General features: G+C 44.2%; 1 protein-coding gene across 1 annotated transcript in view; it reads left to right on the forward strand.

Moving 5' to 3' along the window:
- The window catches only part of ADAMTSL3 (ADAMTS like 3), a 285901-nt gene that overhangs the window by 171694 nt on the left and 93804 nt on the right, over window positions 1–20403 (forward strand). Inside the window, exons 8-11 of the mRNA XM_081838660.1 lie at window positions 7400–7557; window positions 10643–10754; window positions 13246–13384; window positions 19329–19379. Of these exons, the coding sequence (XP_081694786.1) occupies window positions 7400–7557; window positions 10643–10754; window positions 13246–13384; window positions 19329–19379 (460 nt within the window). The remainder of the gene's footprint in view (window positions 1–7399; window positions 7558–10642; window positions 10755–13245; window positions 13385–19328; window positions 19380–20403) is intronic.

The raw sequence follows: 20403 nt of genomic DNA on the forward strand, positions 1-20403 counted from the left end.
TCATGAATTCCAGCAGGTAGGTTTTCTGGCAGGAGAAGCTACTCTCAAATCCACTGACGTCCAAACACGACATGACAGGTCTGCACCATTTTGTACTTAAATCAGAGACACATATGCTCTACCTATTCTTTTTGTGTCCAAATGGAAATAATCACTTTGCCGGAGAAGCCCCCTTAGATTTTATATAGCTGAGCTGCTCACACTCACATTTATTCCTTCTTATAAATAACGTTTATTGGTTTGTCATGAACACATGCACAAACTAACATATAGCCATGCAGACATTGGCAGACTCACACACATTGCGTTTTCAGTATAAAAGTTACAGAGATGCAGTTACGTAGAGCCAGGATTTCAAGATGAATCTATATAGCCCAACCACAATGAATTATTGGGGGGGGCTGGCTTATATGACTCTCCCTATTTTTATAATCAAAAATTCTAATTTCCTTAAATCTGTTTTCTTTTAAACTGCAAAAGTTGGCTTTTAAAGATGCCTACTAAGGGTGTAAGGGTGTGAGATAGGATCTTGATAACCCCTCACTCCTTGACCTTAGGTTCTGTACATCACAATTTGGAATTTTGATGGATCGTGTTTCAACTTGTGGGTTAAATATATTTTAGCTTCCAACCAGGAGCAGGCAATCTTCTTGCTGTATAGGCAAATGGCAAAGAACTTTATTGATTTGAATGTCAGTACATCTCCAAACCCTTTGCAGAACAGAGTGAATCCATTGGAGCATAGTCACTGTGTGTAAAGTCTCTCTCTCTCTCTCTCTCTCTCTCTCTCTCACACACACACACACACACACACACAGAGAGAGAGAGAGAGAGAGAGAGAGAGAGAGAGAGAGACCAGCTAGTTGAGCAGCTAGTCTCTTACAACTTGCAGCATCACTACTCAGGTCTCACAGCTGTGGCTGGCGCTGTGGTCTAAATCTCTGAGCGTCTTGGGCTTGTTGATCGGAAGGCTGGCAGTTCAAATCCCTGCGACGGGGTGAGCTCTCGTTGCTCTGTCCCAGCTCCTGCCAACCTAGCAGTTTGAAAGTGCACCAGTAGATAAATAGGCTCCACTGTGGTAGGAAGGTAAATGGCATTTCCATGCGCTCTGGCTTCTGTCGCTGTGTCACGTTGCGCCAGAAGCAATTTAGTGACCCGGAAAGCTGTCTGTGGACAAGCGCGGCTCCCTCAGCCTGAAGCCAGATGAGCGCCGCAACCCCATAGTTGCCTTTGACTGGACCTAACTGTCCAGGGGTCCTTTACCTTTTTACCTTTTAGTGGACTCAGTAAGAATTTTCAAGACTAGTGGCAGGGACTGGCAGGACATTGATGAGTGTGCTTTGGGGGAAAGGGAGCTGGAGTCTGACTTAGGAGAGGGGGGCAGTGATTTGTAGGGACCGATACCAGCCAGGAGGCAAGAGCCAGAGACAGGGAAAGCTTCAGAGCTGGAGGGTGGAACACAAGAGGAAGAGGAGGAAGAGGAAGAGGCAGGTCTGGCCAGTGAAGGGCCGGGTGCTTCCCCACCCTCTCCTGTGCCAGTGTCTCCCAGAAGCAGGAGAGGATTGAAGTGGGAAGAACAGAGGCAGCTTCCACTCAGGTATAGTCTCGTCCTGCTTACGGGCTGGTGGTGGAGGGGCATGGCCCCCTGTTCCTGTAACTGCTCCATAGAGCGTGTATATTCAGAGTTGTAGAAGCCTTTGTAAGTGTTTGTTTTTGTTAATAAAGAGCTAATTACAGTCTGTCAGGGAACTGCCATTGGCTCAGGGGCGAGAGGGGAAAAGCCGGATGGATTACAGAGAGCCCCCAAAGATCGTGGGAAGCAGCACTTCCTCAGCGGAGGAGAGTAACCACACCTCCAGTGGAGAGGAGATGCAGGGCTCGGAGGAGGTGAGACGGTGCCAGGAGGAGAGAGGTCCCCCGTTACCCACGCCTTCCTTGCTCAGTAGGCTTCCGCGCAGAGAGGGAAGGCGCAGACTGGGCGTCAAGAAACTACTCTGCTGGGGAAGGTTGAAGGACCACCCATTCTCAGATTCTGCCAGTGAATGAGCAAGACACGGAATAGAGGCGCTCTGCATTCCAAAGGTTTTTATCACCGATAAGAAAGCTTTAAAACAGACTATTGAAGCATATTGCCTGATTGCTCTCGAGCAACCAACCTATACCTCTTACACAGTCATCCCTCATGTTGCGTTTGCTTCAGGTTGAGTGTTTTCAGGTTGCGTCCCACAGTGACCCAGAAGTACCAGAAAGGGTTACTTCCAGGTTTCGCTGCTCGCGCATGCGCAGACACTCAAAATGACGTCATGCGCAGAAGCGGTGATCCGTGCATGCGCAGACGCGGGTTGCGTTCTGCTCATGTTGCGAACGGGGCTTTGGAACAGATCCCGTTCGCAACCAGAGGTACCACTGTATACTATGTGTTGTGTGCATTCCTTGGCTGGGAAGTGGCTGTGACAAGTACTGATCTGCACTCCATCAGCTGGCCTGGCAGTCTGCAGATGGTCAGCTGGTTTTCCCAGCCAGTCAGTGAAGACACACCTGGCCTAATAAAATCTCTCCACTCAACGCTCAATTCCTTAGTCTGGCCCGCTCACTGCCCCTGAGTGACAACAGACTCTTCCTTCCTCTCTGGTCTAGTCCTGCTCTTGCCTTAGCTTCCCTGCCTGATCTGCTACCCCCAGTTTTTCTGTGATGACCTTGGTGCTACCTAATTGGTATCCAATCTCCAGCCCAACCATGATAATGTCTCCTGCTTCTTGTTCAGCTGATCACCACCTACGTTTGATAGACTCGGACCCCGCTGCAGTTTGCCAGAAACCAAGCCCAGACCTGACACCAACTATACAAACAGCTACTGTTGTTAAGGGTTCCTGCACTGAAATTTGCTCAGCTGGCAATCGGTTTAGGCTTATATCTGATAAAGACACATGGCTGGTGGACCCAAAACTTCCAATGCATGGACCAAAAGCACTTATATTTAATATTGCTCCTTTGGCCATCCCATAGGGACCAAATTATGAGTGCTGCAAGGCTGCTGAAGACCTTATTCTCCCATGAAGCTGATAATACCTCGCCCTTCAGTTAAAGTTAGTTGGGGTGATACTAAGAAAAATGCTCGCCCACAGCAACAAAGCCTTGTTCCACTTAGGTTGTAACTTCATCCATATGCCGACTTTTCTGCCTTTTTTGGGTAAACCTGCACTCAGAATTAAATAGACTTTTCAGGCCATCACTTGCTGAATATGCCTGGAAAACCACTAGCTGTTATATTTCCAGATGGCTGCCAGTTAAGTTTGCAAAATATTACCTTGCCCTTTGAAGAAATAGCTATAAAAATATATATTACGCATGCAGAGTGTTTTGTGTTCATTCCATAGGGAAGCTGCTATTGACAGGCTATGACTTAAAGCAGGTGAGAATATACGGGAGCTGAGCTTACAGGTAGCCTGTGGAGCAAATCTTCATCTCTCTGTGTGATGGAATTACTTGGAAAGAATGAGCAGCTGGGTTTAAGCTTCCCTGCTGAAATCCAGGCTGCCTTTGCATAACTGTTAGTAGAGAACTGCTTAAGGCATTGGTCTAATCCAGGGGTGTCAAACTCAAATTCATCGGGGGCCGCGGCGCTGCTAGAGGGCAGACATTCTCTGGCTTGTAGGCTGCCGCGCATGCGCTAAAGAGGCGGCTTTCTTGTGTAAAAAAAAAAAAAAGCGAGAATAAAAGATGAAGGCTGGCGGCCGGCGGCGGCTACACGGGCCACATGACGAGGTCTGGCGGGCTGGATTCGGCCCGCGGGCCTTGTGTTTGACACCCGTGGTCTAATCCATCACTGGCGTTGAGTGATGTTGTTCCAGCAAATGGGTTGTGATTCTCTACATACCTGCTTGTCCATTGAACCATAAGGCCTGTTCAGTGTTTAGATGCCCTAAAAGTCTTTGTATATTCATATATATGGGTTTTTTTGGGGGGGATAGGCTATATGCCTGAGTCCCTTTTAATTCGTAGATCCAACAAGAATCCAATGGCTGGAATAACCAGACAACTTTCTTGGCAATGGCCTAAGTGTGGGTTTTTAAGGTACAAGGATGTGGTGCTGGGTCAATGGTTTCTGACCCAGATTTATTAATTAACTTTGGTTACAGCAGTCCACAGTTCACACACTTCAAGGGGAGAGAGGCTATGGTTTAAGTAATAATCTGGACTGAGCCATAGTGTAGCAGTTAAGAGCATGAGTTGGTGAGTTTTAAACTCACCTCAGCATGTACTAGAATGTACTAGGTGGTCTTATATGAACTTCCATCACTTGGCCTCAGCCACCACCTGCAATGTGGATGCCACCATACCAGCCTACCTTACAGGGTTGTTGTAACGATTACTATGACATATAAATGTGGCTATTGCTAGCGTTATTTATAGAACATCTAGTGTTTTTATCTCCTAAGGATTATGAGTGCTCCAGAGCCTACTTAAATGAGTCAAGTTGTTTTTAAGGAAATGTGACAGATTATTTCCTCTCTTTTTTAACAAATGGGTTTGGGTACACTTCTGTCTAGACACAGTGGACCAATTATATGCCTCTTCCAACCCTACTGCTTTCATTGGAATTAGACCAAGGATAAATTTGGACCAAAATTCCTTTATCCAGTAAAAGATATTGTTGTTTCTCGCTCAGCTGTTGCATTATATCCTTGCTTTTAACAGAGTTGGGGAATGTTTCTCCTCAAGATTGTTCATGCCTTAGGCTATTCGTGAATATTTTAGGGGGCATATCAATGGATCTGCATGATTTCACAGATTATAAAGGACACTCACTGGCCACAATGAGTTGCTGTGGATCAGTTAAGGAACAGGAAGCTTCTTCTTCTTCTTTCTTTGGCGATCACTGGTAACCGAGTAAGATTGTCTTCCATAAACACGGTTTTAACAACGTAAGTGACTGTGGAGGCCAATTCTGGACCCACATGCCCTTCCACGGTGGGGACATTGGTTTCCGGGCGGGAGTTGATCACTGTGTGGATTTGCCAAGCGTGCCTTCCTCTTAGCACGTTTCTTCCTTGCGTTCTGAGTTTGAGTGTCTCTAGGACAGGAAGCAGACAGTAGGAGTAAATGGGCAATACTTGAACCCCAAGGTGGTTGTCACCAATGGAAGCGAAGGCTCAGAAAAAGCTCAATATGGAGGCCAAATGGCCGAAATATTGGGAAATTCTGGAACAAGAGGGAGATAGATTAAAACTACAGAGTTTTGAAAAACTAAAAAATAAAGTGCGGGATTGGCTCCATTATTATCAAATAATGGAGGCATATAATCTGGACAAAAAAAAAGGCTTCCAGGTGGAAAAATCAAAATTGGAAATAGAGCTGTTAGATCCCAAAAGTAAGAACTTGTCAAGAATGTATAACTTGCTGTTGAAATGGAACACTCAGGATGAAACGGTGAAATCTGCTATGATTAAATGGGCACAAGATGTTGGACATAACATAATGATGGCTGACTAGGAACAGTTATGGACCACAGGTATGAAATTTACGGCATGTAATGCCCTAAGAGAGAATTTAATGAAAATGATTTACAGGTGGTACATGACACCAGTCAAGCTTGCAAAAATTTACCATTTGCCCGATAATAAATGTTGGAAATGTAAAGAGACTGAAGGCACATTCTTTCACCTTTGGTGGACATGCCCAAGGATTAAGACTTTCTGGGAAATGATCTATAATGAAATGAAAAAGGTATTTAAATATACTTTTCTGAAGAAACCAGAGGCCTTTCTCCTGGGCATGGTCGGCCAATTGGTGTCAAAGAAGGATAGAACTTTCTTTATGTATGCTACAACAGCAGCAAGAATACTTATTGCAAAGTACTGGAAGACACAAGATCTACCCACCCGGGAAGAATGGCAGATGAAGGTGATGGACTTCATGGAACTGGCGGAAATGACTGGCAGAATCCGAGACCAGGGAGAAGAGTCAGTGGAAGAAGATTGGAAGAAATTTAAAGTTTATTTACAGAAACACTGTAAAATTAAGGAATGTTAGAAGGAGGCTGGAATGAAGTTATGTGGCTTTAGTGGAAATATTATAAAGGATTAAGTAAAAATAGACTGTTAATGGATGAAAGGAGGAAAGGTAAAGTTACATTATATTAAGATAAATTATAGGATAAAAATTGGGAAAGATGGAAGGGATTTGGTGAAATAGCTAACCGAAGTAGAATACAAAAAAAGGGAGGTGCGAGGAGGTCAAGGAAACAAGTAAATGAAAGACAAGTTATGGGAAGGTTCGTTGTGTTTTTTAATTGTTTCTATTTTTCTGTTTTTCTGTGGGTTTTTTTCCTATTCTCTTCTTTTTTTTACTGTGATGTGTTGTTATGTTTTTGTTTAACTTGGAATTATTTTTTTTCTTTTTGTAACATTTAAAACTTTAATAAATATTATTTTTTTTAAAAAAATGGGCAATACTTGAATAGAGAGGGATGTAGAAAGTGTGGCCTACCCAACATCAGATGCAACCCACTATATTGTAGCAGCAGTAGCAAGCTTCTTCAGAAACCTTTTTACAGGGCCAAAAGGAGCATATTACGGGTGCCAGTTGGGATAACAGTTCCACAAGTCTTTAAAACATGCTGAAGTGGAATCAGGTGATCCTACCAAAACAAAAAAACCCCAACACTTTTAATTGTACATCATCTTTCATGGGCAAATGTAAGGAATTTGTACAGTGTATGTGCAAAATATTAAACACTGTGATAGCTGTGCACATACATCAATTCTAAGAACTTAAAAAATGAAAGCAAAAGCAAACAAACTTCGGTCATATTTTGTCCACTGTGTGAGTTACAGTGATCTGAAATAATACCTCAAAACCACTTAGCTCTGAGATCTAAAGCCTTCCCCCTGTCTAAGCAGTTTGTTGCTCAAGCTCAGTGGCAATAATATATTTGACCAGGAAAAGGGAGAGAGGTCTGCAAGCGAAGCGAAGCTCATTATTCTGTGAGTGTGGATGACAGGCTTGACTCGACTTAATGTCTTTTTTAGTTGTAAGGCCGTTCAAGGCAATCAATTTTCTCCTTATCTGCTGGCTGTGAACCAGTGCTAAACCTGTTTTATTTCTAATGTATGAAAATACATTTTAGCTCCTGCAGAATATATGTAGTGTGGCAATTTGTTCCCTTTCCAGAGAATTAGATTAAACAGCAATCCTGGTTAATCCCCTGTCACCCGACAGCTGTAGTTATCGCCTAAATATATTGCACCAGGCTACCTGCCTTTTTACAACTGTATCCCATGTCACTACTTCTCCCAATCTACTTTTTGTTAGAACGTCAATGTTTTGGGGTTTAGTTTTGCCTTTCAAGTATTCTCCACAACCCACTGAATTGTGGCATGTCCTTTTCCTGTTTCAGTGATTGAATCAAAGACGCTGCAGGGAGACAGCGGAGAACACAGCTTTGGTGCCCCGGGAACGTTCGTTATTGAAAACACGACAGTGGAATTTCAGAAGGGCGCAGAAAGAGAAACGATAAAAATCCCAGGGCCCCTTGGAGCTGATTTCATTATCAAGGTAAGATGTTGCCTCCCTTGGCTGTGCAGTCTGAAGATCTGGCTGCCAGCACAGTTGAAACACCTATGTATAAAAATGACAACAACAGCCAAAGGGAGAGAGGGAGGGAGAGAAGAAGAAGCTGAACAACTGAATTAGGATTTATTAGGTGTCAGATGCTCAAGCCCAAGGTAGGCAGGTGGGCTGCTGTCACATAAGCAGGCAGCCTAAAGCCAGACTGTTATGCCAGTTTAATAGTCAAGGCATCCCCTCAAAGAATCCTGGAAACTGTAGTTTGTTAAGGGTGCTGAGAGTTTGAAGGTTCCTGTTTCCTTCACAGAGCTACAATTCCCAGAGTTGTCCGGGAAGAAGGATTGCAGCTCTGGGAGGAGAATAGAGGGTCTCCTAACAACTCTCAGGACTCATAACAAAGTATATTTCCCAGAATGCTTTGGGGGTAGCCATGGCTGTTTAAAGTGGTGCCACAGAGCCTGAACGTAAATGTGGCCCGATTCTCTGAAAGACTGTTGAGTTACTCCAATTCTTACATGTATTTTCTGGCCAGGTGGGTTGATGCCCTTTGATCCTGACGTTCTAATCCCAGGATGTGGATTTAGTAGCTAATAGAAATGCCTGCTGTTTGCCAGCCATTGAATATTCTCAAATTTATAGACCACCTGTTATTCCAAAGATGCTAAGCCACATTGCAAATGTACATACAGCAGTACCTTCACTTCTCAAACAGAAAAGTGGAAGCTATTGTTTAGCCCATTTTACTATCCAAGTTCAGACATTTAAGGGGAAGAATATGGTAGCCTATTTAAATTGCAGAAGGAGTTTGGTCTGGCAAGATGGGGATATTATGTATGAGCCCAGCCCAATTCTAAAGCAAGTTATTCAGGATTTATACCTAGTTAATTCAAGTAGCACTTGATTAAAAGTGAGTGCAGGTTCGAGACAACAGCTTCAATCCCATTTGTTAAAGTTTCTTTAGAAATAAGACCCATGGACTTTGAGTGAGATCAAACCCCACCTGTTAACTCCCACAGTGGCTTACATAAACTAAGGGCTCAAGCAGACTTCATTTTTCCACATTTCCAGGCACAGTTTCTCACTTTAAAGTGCTGTGTCCAAATGCTCTTTTTTTTTTTTTTGTCTCAGCACTTTCCCTGTGAAAAACCTACACTTTACTGACATTCCTTTTCGGCAATCCACAAAAATCCACGTTGCCGTTTGTTCCAATTCAGCAGTAAAGAGTAGGCTTTTGCAGGGAAAGCTCTGGGGCAAAAGAAAGAAAAAACCGTGCTTGGACACAACTCTTTAAAGAGTCTTCCCCCCCCACCTGCTTTAAATCCAGTAAGCAGGTAGCATGGCAAGCTTCCTTGGGCAAGAAGGAGGGCAACCACTGAAAAGGTTTTGCCCTTTGTAACTACCTCCTAAGCTTCAGAAAATGAGGCAATATCAAAGGAAGGCAAAGAAGGTGTTGGTATGGGAGCAGGTGTTCTCTTGACTGATAAAAGGTAAAGGGACCCCTGACCATTAGGTCCAGTCGTGGCCGGCTCTGGAGTTGCAGCACTCATCTCGCTTTATTGGCTGAGGGAGCCAGCGTACAGCTTCCGGGTCATGTGGCCAGCATGACTAAGCCACTTCTGGCGAACCAGAGCAGTGCATGGAAACCTATTTATCTACTTGCACTTTGACGTGCTTTCACAATGCTAGGTTGGCAGGAGCAGGGACCGAACAACGGGAGCTTAACCCGTCGCGGGGATTTGAACCGCCGACCTTCTGATCGGCAAGCCCTAAGCTCTGTGGTTTAACCCACAGCTCCACCCGTGTCCCTTCTCCTCTTGACTGATAGGTTGTTTTAATTTTACTCCAGCCCTGCCTTAAAGGAACTCAGAGGAGCCAGTGGTGGAGCAAGCCGATTGGGCACCTGGGGTGGTGTGTGTGTCCTACGCCCAGGGGTGGGGCTAGCCACCCGTTGGGGCGGGGTGAGCCGGGGCAGGACGCTCCATGGGGCCTCCGAGGAGTCTGCGGCTTCCTTCCTCTCAGCCACCCTACAGCTGAGGGGAAGGCAGCAGGCAGACCGTTTGGGGCAGCGCGGAGCCTGCGGGCACCCAAGCCACTGCATCATTCCCAGGAGAAACGCGTGGCTCAGGCATGCTGCAGGCCGCACAAGGAGTGCTGCCCGGCATTTTGTCACGCCCCTCAGTGGTAACACACAGAGCGAACCGCCCTCACTGCCCCCCCTTCCTCCCCCCCTGAGAGGAGCATACAAGGTTCAGCTGTCCCCATTTTGTCCTCACAACAATCTTAAAAGGTAGGGTTGATAAAGAGAGAAGAACCGCACCAAGGTTACACAGTGAGCTTCAGCCCTAGGCGGGCATTCGATGCAAGGTGTTTGCAACCTTAGCCCAACACTCTAATACTGGAACCATTGGCTGAGAGGATGTGGTTGGTTTTAAGGTTTGAAAATGTTTTTGATTGTGTTGTTTTAATGACGTGCTTGCCGCATTGCATTGGGAGGAATGATGGGATATAAATTGAAAATAATAATAATAATAATAATAATAATCACTACACCCCACTGGATCCAATGTGTTCTAAGCCTTTAATGGTAAGCAATGCTTCTCTTCACATGTCGCCCACTTCTTCAACATTTAGGTGCTCCAACATATGAAATGTGGGATCCACAACAGCTCCTAATCATGGGGGTATCCAGTTCATATGAACCCCTTCTCCAAGGGTGCAAAACCATGGGTTCCTGTGCAGTTGGGTGCCAGCAAAGGAGCATTCTGTGGTTATCTGTGCCACAGAATGGAGGCAGATGTGGCAAAGAGAAATGGCGCCACTGATAACCTGTGAACTGGGGCCGTGATGCTGACCTAAACGGCAGAAGATAACAGTGCCTGATAAGCAAAACCCTTTCTGCTTTAAATTATAGTACTCCAGATTTCCTGCTTGCAATGTTTCTAAATTCCCCCTTGCCTTTTTTTTTTTTGCCACGCCGCTTTCCGCGCTACGCTTTGCGCATGAATTATTCTGTGACAGGCCATAGAGCGCTGGCCCTCGGTATACAAATGTGTTGTAATGGGACTCTCTCTAGGCCAGGTATGCTGCCCCCAAAGACAGCGTGGTTCAATTCTTCTTCTACCAACCCATAAGTCATCAGTGGAGACAGACAGAGTTCTTCCCCTGCACTGTGACATGTGGAGGAGGTGAGTAATGGATGTGGCTTGGGAGTGTGTACAGCTGTGGATTTTAAGTGGTGGATTTACAGCTTTCTAGCTGTATATATATATATATTTTAATGCTATAAATTCATGCTGGGTTGTAACACTGAGCTCCTCCCTGTTTGCAGTGCAGAAGGCCAACATTTGCAGCCAGTTTAGTATATGGTGATGTTTTTGGTGTAGCTACCAGGGCTTTTTTTCAGCCGGAACTCAGTTCCATCCCCTCTCTGGTGGGCACCAGCGCCATTATAAAAGAACAAGGGTTCATGGTGAGTTCCAGCACCTCTTTTTCTAGAAAAATAGCACTGGTAGCTACTATTTTTAAAAAATCAAGTTGCATGTTTCAAAGGCACACTGGAAATGTAGCTAGTGTTTTGGGGAAGGCATAGTGAGCGTTTAATTTTACACAATGTGCTTCTTTATGATAGTTTTAAAAGACCGGCAGGTATTTGTATTTCTGTATCATAGATGGGGGTAAGGTGAAGCAGAGGTAGCAGTAGTTTGTCTGCGGCAGAACTCTGCGTTCACCACAAGGTACAGTGCTACCTTGGTTCTCAAACTTAATCCGTTCCACTCCTGAAACCGTTTGAAAACCAAGGCATGGCTTCCGATTAGCTGCAGGAGCTTCCTGCACTCAATCGGAAGCCACAGAAGCCGCGTCGGATGTTCAGCTTCCAAAAAACGTCCGCAAACCAGAACACTTACTTTCGGATTTACGGTGTTCAGGGGTCAATTTGTTCTACAACTGAGCCATTTGGGGACCAAGGTACCACTGTAATGTTTGATTTATTTAATGGGAAATTGTGTGTCGCTTAACTGTACATAAAACCTCTAAGCGGTTTACGAAGAGTATAAAAATACACATCAGCATTGTCAATAAAAGTCAGTGTTAAAGACAAATTCATTTGGAAAGCAAATTGAATTAAAACAATAGTTTAAAACAGGCACCCCCAAACTTGACCCACCAGATGTTTTGGGACTACAGTTCCCATCATCCCTGACCACTGGTCCTTTTAGCTAGGGATGATGGGAGTTGTAGTCCCAAAACATCTGGAGGGCCGAGTTTGGGGATGTCTGGTTTAAAATGTAAGCTGAAATTGCAAATTAAAATACACAACAGCTTAACATGTCTGGCTTGGCTTAGAGTTGTGGTGCACAGAGGGCTATAGAGGGAAATGGAAGGCAGGGCATTTCCATTCCACGAACTTCATTACAGTTATAGAAGGAAATTTAGGATGCTAGCCAATACCTTTTTTAAAAAAAGCAGTGGTGACTGATCAGGGCACTGTTGCAGGCAAGGGAACGGGATAATTGTGCAAAATATCCTCTCCCCGGTCCTTCTGAGTTACTGCTGCAGCTGCAGCTGCTCTTTAATGGATCTGCAGGGACCGTAAAGGCTTGTCCGTCACAAGTGTGCCACAGAGTTTGCAAATCTGCTCATCTGTCCAAAGGTTTGCGACCTTTCCAGCGACGAGTGTTTGGCCTGTGTGCCGTAGTTGGCGCATTTGGGGTCGATAACAGGCAGCCGGGTTTTTTTTTGAAACTCGCATCTCTGTTGGCCGAGAGAGCGCTGGCCTCAGCCGATTGAAATGAGTCCTCTTGAGTCATTGGGCTCAGCTGCCGAGGAGTTATGAAATGTTTATGAACATTCCCAGCCCTCGGAAGGCTTGAAAGTTGTCATCGCACAAGGCCTTACAGGCACACGGGGATGTGTGCTGTTGGAGGGGAGAGGTGCAGCAAGAAGAGATGGCATTACCAAAGTGTTAGCTGACCGATTGAGACTATGCGAGAATGTTTGCATGTGCATGAAAGAGGGATGCGAATGCACTTTGCAAATAGTGTGTATGTTCACAGGGGGCATTACGAGTGAAGGTGAGAAGTGTGGAGTTGGGGGCACATGTGAGAGTGGAGGAGGAAGGGTCACAGAACACACAAATCTATCCATACAGTGGTACTTTGGGTTACATACGCTTCAGGTTACATACATTTCAGGTTACAGACTCCGCTAACCCAGAAATAGTGCTTCAGGTTAAGAACTTTGCTTCAGGATAAGAACAGAAATCGGGCTCCGGTGACGCGGCGGCAGCAGGAGGCCCCATTAGCTAAAGTGGTGTTTCAGGTTAAGAACAGTTTCAGGTTAAGAACGGACCTCCTGAACGAATTAAGTACTTAACCCGAGGTACCACTGTATATCCTTGGTTGCTGAACACCTTGGAACTGGTACGTTGCGGCTTCCAAACGATTGAAAACCAGAAATGAGTGTTCGGGTTTTCAAACGATTTTCGGAAGCCGAATGTCCAGCGTGGTTTCTGATTGGCTGCAGGACGCTCCTGCAGCCAATCGGAAGCCGCGCCTTGGTTTTTGAACAGTTCCAGGTGTCAAACAGACTCCTGGAACGCATTCTGTTCGAGAACCAAGGTACGACGGTATGTTGGTTTCCACTGAAATGCAGTGCCTATTCCTCTCCCCAATGTAGGTTACCAGCTGAACTCTGCAGAGTGTGTGGATATCCGTTCAAAGCGTGTGGTGCCAGATCAGTACTGCCACTACTATCCTGAAAATAAGAAACCAAAGCCTAAGCTGAAGGAATGCAATATGGATCCCTGCCCTTCAAGGTTTGTATTGCCAATTTATAAATGGATGGGTGGATCCCAGTCGGTGCACTGGGGAGCTTGTGTCAGTGGTGGAGGGAAGGTTTTGCTTTTCAGTGAAGAAAGGAATAGTGACCATCAGTATTATTTTTGCACCCACCCACCCCGTGAATTGGTTCATTTGACTGAGTGGGTGCTGTGATTCTGTCTGTATAACCTGGAAATTGAACTTACTATTCTTGGGCAGAGGTAGCCCTCCAGTTGCTTCAGGGCTACAAGTCCCATCCTCCCTGATCACTGGCTGTGCTTGCTGGGGCTGATGGGAGTTGTAGTTCAGCAGCATTCGGAAGGCACCATATTCGCCGCTGCTGTTCTTGAACAAGAAGGGCTGAGCCAAAAGTTCTTGTCATTATTGGTGGGGAAAGAAGGGATAATTTAAGCAGATCGCTTTCAGGTGAAGATTATACGTATATGCACAAATTTAATTATATTTGGAACATATTTGTCGAAACCATAGCAACCCATGAATCAAGGTATATTTGAGGGAAACAGTAAGTTCTTCCATTTTCATATACGTTATATGGTTCTGTAATCTTAATTATATTTTTTTGTAATAATTGTTTAGGGTTGCCATATTTCGAAGAGGATGCCATGATGGCCATTAAAAGCAAATGAATGCAATCTGTCCCAATTTTTACCCCTGAAAAGAGGACATGGCCTGGAAAAAGAGGACACATGGCAGCCCTATTTATTGTTGTCTTCTTCTGCCTTTTTAAAATGGATTATGAATTCTTTTTCTTTCTTTTTCTTTTAACTCGTAATATTCTTAATTTTTTCAAAAGATGGAAATTAGACTCTGAAATTAACAAGGCTAAATAGTTTATCTGATTTGGAGTTGGATAGATAAAGCTAACTCCCATATAAATAGTCATAATAACTCCCATATGAATAGTCATGCAAGAGTGGAGGAGGAAGGGGTATCCATATTTTTCACAAACAGAGCAATTGTTGTGCATTGTATGTCTGTTTCTCTGACACTGGCTGCCTGAGTGGAAGTGTTTCAGCTTTTACCACAGTCTGGAAGTCGCCTTCCTTAGACTTGGGAAAATTTGCTTGATTTGGAGGCAAATTAGTAAGCTTTGCTGCCTATGAATGCTGGAGAAAAGGCGAAATACTTTGAATTTTGTTTTAATTACTGGGATTAAAGTTGGCGATTATATCAGGATTTTGGGGAAGAAGAAGAAAACAGACTGACTCATGGTTTGATGTTAGATATTTCTGGAATGCTACGTGTGAAACGAAGGGAGCATTGGCTAACATGCAAGAAGCCAGAGTAACTCATTATTTGGAAGCTTTCATTGAATTAAGCAAAGGGTGTAAAGAATTGCAGCAACGCTTTCACTAGCTCCGGATGTTTCCAAGAGAATGCAGAGCCAGCTGGAGAAAATGTTAGCCAAACAATTAAGAAAGTGGTCAGTTCATTCTGCCTTCGCTTTAACATTTTTCAGCTGTGAAGCACAGCTTTCAGGTAATACGAATATCAAAGGTCTACTGATTCCATTCAGAATCAATACGTGAGGAGGGTATTCTTTGTACAAAACAGAACACCACCTTTCTTGTTATGATCCGAAGCTAGTCTGTCAAAGTTGTCATCTTCACTGAATACCAGGATGGTAACATTATTAAAGGATAAAATTATTCTATGGAAATAGCCAGAAGCTTTCAAAGTTAGCACTGATTTATATCCCAGACAGTGACTGAGTTAAATCAGTCACTAAGTGAACCGCTGTGATAGGATCCTCATGTGATTTTTTTTTTAATTTTTATGTTTTGTTAATGCAGGCAGAATAGTAAGCTTTGGAAGTGGTTAGGCAGCATATTTTGGATTTAGATGTTCATGACTTGTTGGCAGAGATTAATCCTCAAAGAACATCGCCCTCCTCCCCAAGCCACTATATATAACAAAACTTACATACTTGACCTAGCTAGTTTTCTAGTTGTGGTTTTTGTCTATTAAAAATGAATGAGTCAAATCCCATATGGCTGACTGGCAACACAACTTAGAATAAACGGTGAATGGAAAATGTCAGATTGTAGGGGGCTTTCAATTTTGTTGTTAAAGAGTTGAGTTAAATTATAAATGGGTGGGAGCTTGTCTTTTCTGTATTGAATGCTATAGGTTTTTTTATATATAGTATTATTGTTGCAAAAGGCATTGTATATTGTACTGGATTGTGTTTGCTTACATCATAATTCGTATGATGTACTATATATGATATGACTATATAATTATATTATATCTGAAGAAGTGTGCATGCACACGAAAGCTCATACCAATAACAAACTTAGTTGGTCTCTAAGGTGCTACTGGAAGGAATTTTTAAATTTTGTTTCGACTATGGCAAACCAACACGGCTACCTACCTGTAACTATTATATGACTGATAGCCTTTGGTTAAGCCAAGAGTAACCAACCTGGTATCTTCGAGACATTTGGGACAACAACTCCCATCAGCCCCAGACAACATGCCCTAGAGTCAAGGATGAGAGAGTTGTAGCCTATAATAATAATAATAATAATAATAATAATAATAATAATAATAATAATAATTTATATGCCACCCATCTGACAGGGTTTTCCCAGCCACAAAATATTAAAAACACAATAAAACCCCAACCATTAAAAGCTTTCCTGAACAGGGCTGCCTTCAGATGTCTTCTAAAACTCAGTTTATTTCCTTGACATCTGATGGGAGGGTGTTCCACACAGCGGGTGCCACTACCGAGAAGGCCCTCTGCTTGGTTCCCTGTATCACCATTTCTGGAAGTTACCATGTTGACTGTCCCCAGACTAAACAATGAAGATCTGTAGGGCTGGGCTGTGGGCTGCTGCCTGAGGTGAGCCATGAGTTGGGAGTCAGAAGCTGCATGTCGATCCAAGAATCAGGGTCAAAAAACAAGCCAGATTTCAGGACCAAATGATAACCAGGATTACAGGGGCACTCGGAGCTCAGGAAGACCTTGGTGCTCACGCAAGGCTCAACTGAAAAAAAAGAAGAAGCCCTCCTCCTTTCCCAAAACGACCCACTGACCAGCCTGGGTGGGCAGAGTCAGTCTGCAGGCATAGGCAAACTCAGCCCTCCAGATGTTTTGGGACTACAACTCCCATGGTCCCTAGCTAACAGGACCAGTGGTCAGGGATTATGGGAATTGTAGTCCCAAAACATATGGAGAGCCAAGTTTGCCTGTGCCTGGTCCAGGGTCTGAAGGTACTTTATTGTTGTAGTTCAGCAGTTTACCACACAGGGCAGCTGCACACAGATGTAGTAGCTCTTGACAATGGCAATGTTTCTGGAATTTCTCTGAGCATGTCACATACATGCACCAACTGCATCTAGTGCATCCTTAACTCCCACTGTCTGCTCAGAATAATATGAATGTCCAGCTCCAAGAGACATAGAGTGATGAGTGCATCCAATATCGTTGCTTGGGATTCCTTAAATTTTTTTAAAAGGCACACATCAACCCTTCTGAAGTCACACCAGTGGCCCCCAGTTTGGGAATGATTGATCTACCTGAAGCCAGCATCTCACATGCATTCCTTTCCTTTTAGACACTCATCAGTCAACGCTTTCATTTTTTTTCCTTAAGGTTTACAGGCTCCAGTGAAACAAAATGAATGCAATGCAAAAGGAAAGGAAAGATGCTTGTGGTGCAAAGACCACACGGTGCCGTTGCCAAGTTCCTAAAGGCTGCTGCTGCAGCGTACATAGACCATATTGAGTTGCACAATGACATTTAAGGCACGCTGGCTGTTGGATCGTCTGGTGCTGTTTCCTGGCTCTGCTAAAGTATCTTAAAATAACACTACAGTATCTAGCCCAGAACCTCACATTAAAATGCCAGCTGGCAGACCTGGAGATATATCCAAAGGAGAAAAAGGAAACGCTCTCGGTGGATTTCATTTCCTATAACTAAACTGTCCTGTTTCCTCTAATCCCAGCCGAACGTAATCATCGATAGCGACCCCCTCGGAAGCATAGATGCTCAAAGCTCACCAGGCCTGTTTCTGCAGACCCACTCTGGCAAAACTTAGATCATAAAAGGTTACAGAACCTTCTGGAAGTAGGATGGGAGCTTTATAAGTAGGGGGGAACATGTAATACGAGTACTTTCCATTAATATCAGCGCTATAAAAGCAAAGGCGCTAAGATGCTATGGGGTGAATGTTCTGCTTTGTTTCTCGTTCCTCCTCCTTGTGGGTGTCAGGGCCCAGCCAGAGTTGTGGGCAGGTTGGCCCAAATCCATAGCTGTAGTCTATGCTCTCCCGTTGAGGCCCCAGAGGTCAGTTGCTGGAGGTGGAGATGAGGTCTTGAGCTGGAGTAGCTGGCAGAGGCTACTTCTTTTTTGACCAGTAGGGTAGACATGTGACCTACTTGTTATGTACTGAGTTGAATAGGATTCAGAGTGCAGCAGTCTGATTGGTCCTAGAACAATGCAGCAGTCTGATTGGTCTGCAGGAGCCACCCAATCCAGCTCCAGATGAAAGTGAATCCACAACCTGATTGGTCTACAGGAGAATTCCGGAATTAGCCAATCACGTGCAGCCCATTGTGTAAATAATGTATATAAAGCAGATACTTTGGGGGAACATTCATTTTCCTCCTCCCACTATGAGCTGAATAAAGAGCATGAAATCCACTCTCGACTCCGAGTATATTTCATTAATAGAGGACAGTCTTCTATTTGAAGAGCTGGCAGAGGGCAGCACTCACCTGGAAGGTGTCCTCTGTTTGAAGAGCTGTCCTGGTCCATTCTTGACTTAAGGATCAAGAAACCCTCAGAAGGGATAGCAAGAGGAGCAGTGAAATAGTTGTGTATTAACAGTTAACAGCAATGGACAGCAGACTGAGCAGAGCACTCGGTCTTCTGCCCTGAGGGTTGAGATGAATTGCATTTCTGTTTAAGTTGTGCTTCTCAATTCCACATTTGCATATAATAAGCTCATGCCATTTGTATGCAGATATGTGTTCACTTTTGTCCTCTTTGGGTACTGCATTTTCTCTTTTCTGGCATAGAGTAGATTGCCACCATTTTGACCTGAAAATGGCAGGAGGTATGTTCCTACATCTTATCCCAGGCCTGTGCAGTCTTGAGGTTTTGGTCCTCAAAGAAGGCTTTGAGGCTTGATCGTCTGCAGTTCCTGATAGCCTAGGATTAATACAGGGTAGATTACAGAGACTGGGGATGGATCTACAAACAGGAAAAAAAACCGCTATAAAGAAGTCAAATGAAATCGTCATAACAAAAGGAAAAAAACCTATGTAAAATCGCATAGAAAAGTTTTGTGCTCTACAGTGCCATCTGGTGTTGCATGTTTATAATGCACTTAAAATGCTGGGGGTTTTTTGTTTTTGTTTTTTTACTAATGTAGCTTAGTCCTGGGAGAACAGCTCCCTGCCCCAAAGGGCATACAGTCTAAAAATAGTAGCAAGGGAGACAACAGAGTAAGAGAAGAATTATGTGATTATTTCAGATAGCACATACTTAGGCTTAGTTACAGTAGGATGTTGACGGTGGCAAGTTATCTTGTTTGTGGGTTTGCAGTGCATATGGCACACACAGCTCTATCCTTCATTATCTTGTTGCTGCTCCCAGCTTTCACTGCCTGAGGTTGCTACATCACTTTGCCTAATGGTAGGGCTGGTCTTGCCTTGGACTGCTAGAAACTTGGCAGCAGAGCTTTGTTTTTGGGATCTTTCACAGGAATTGCATAGAAGCTTGAGAACAAACCGGTTCAGTTGATAAGATCTGAATGGGTTCAATAGGTAGCACGAGGGATACCCACCTCACAAACTAGTTGTTTCCAGAAATTCTGATGGGTGTTCAAATGAATATATTCATGACACAAAGAAAAGCCTATCCTGGTGTTCCGCAAATAACTTTGCAAATGCTTGTCTTGTTCACAGTGACGGATTCAAGGAAATCATGCCTTACGACCACTTCCAGCCACTTCCTCGGTATGTATGGCCTCTGTTGAGATTAGCCTCCCATTAATAATATAATACAGTGTACCATACTTTTCCATGTATAAGACGAGGGATTTTTACTCAAAAATGATGTTAAAAAACAGGGGTTGTCTTATACACAGATAGTGCGTGGGGGGGGACACGGGTGATTGGTCGCAGGCGTGAGTAGGAGCTTGTCAGTGGTGATTTTGTGGGTGATTGGTGGCTGCGTCAAGTGCTGCTTTGGATTGGTTGCTGCTTCGGAAAAATTGGGTGGGTGATTGGTTGCTGCGGCAAGGGTTGCTCTGGATTGGCTGCCACTTCGGCGATTGGGCATGTGATTACCGCCTGCTGTTTTTGAGCGGGCAGACGCATGTTGTCATTGGCGACATGAGTGATTGTCAGCATTTCTCAGTTGGGTTAGTGATTTTCGGCATCCCCTCCCCCAAAGAAAGCTCAACAACTCTGGGCCATCTCCTCCCCCCCCCCCATTTTCTTAAATTTGAGTCCCCCAAAATAGGGGGCATCTTATACACGGGGTCGTGTTATACACGGAAAAATACGGTAATTAGTTTGTATCATTTGTTCAGATGCCTGCCTACCCAAGATGAAGACTAGCAGTAACTGTTTGCCATAGATGGCATGACTGAGCTTGACAGCCCATGAGGTTGAGTTCTTGAGATAAGTTCGCACCAAAGCACATGGCACTTAAAGAGCGCGACCTGCCACTAATGCACTTTCCCGCTTCAAGTGCATGGGCTCCATTAGTAAGTTATGTGCAAGATAGCAATTGTTGAGGATAGTGTATCAATCAGCTAAATAAAGCCAAGTCCTAGCAAAGGGATTTAAAAAACCAACACTCCAGACTCAACACTGCAGATGTGTTCAGTGAGACCAAGTCTGGAGAGAGTTGATGGACAGAGGGCGTTCCAAACCACCATCACTCTCAGAGAATTTAAGGTAGTATGATTCTTCATTGCCAAAGAGTTTGTGGACTCCTCTCACTGTTCTCTCTGTTTATGGGTTTTGTGGGGTT

This window comes from Podarcis erhardii (genome assembly GCF_964252035.2).
Source record: "Podarcis erhardii genome assembly, chromosome: 14".
Lineage (NCBI taxonomy): Eukaryota > Metazoa > Chordata > Lepidosauria > Squamata > Lacertidae > Podarcis > Podarcis erhardii.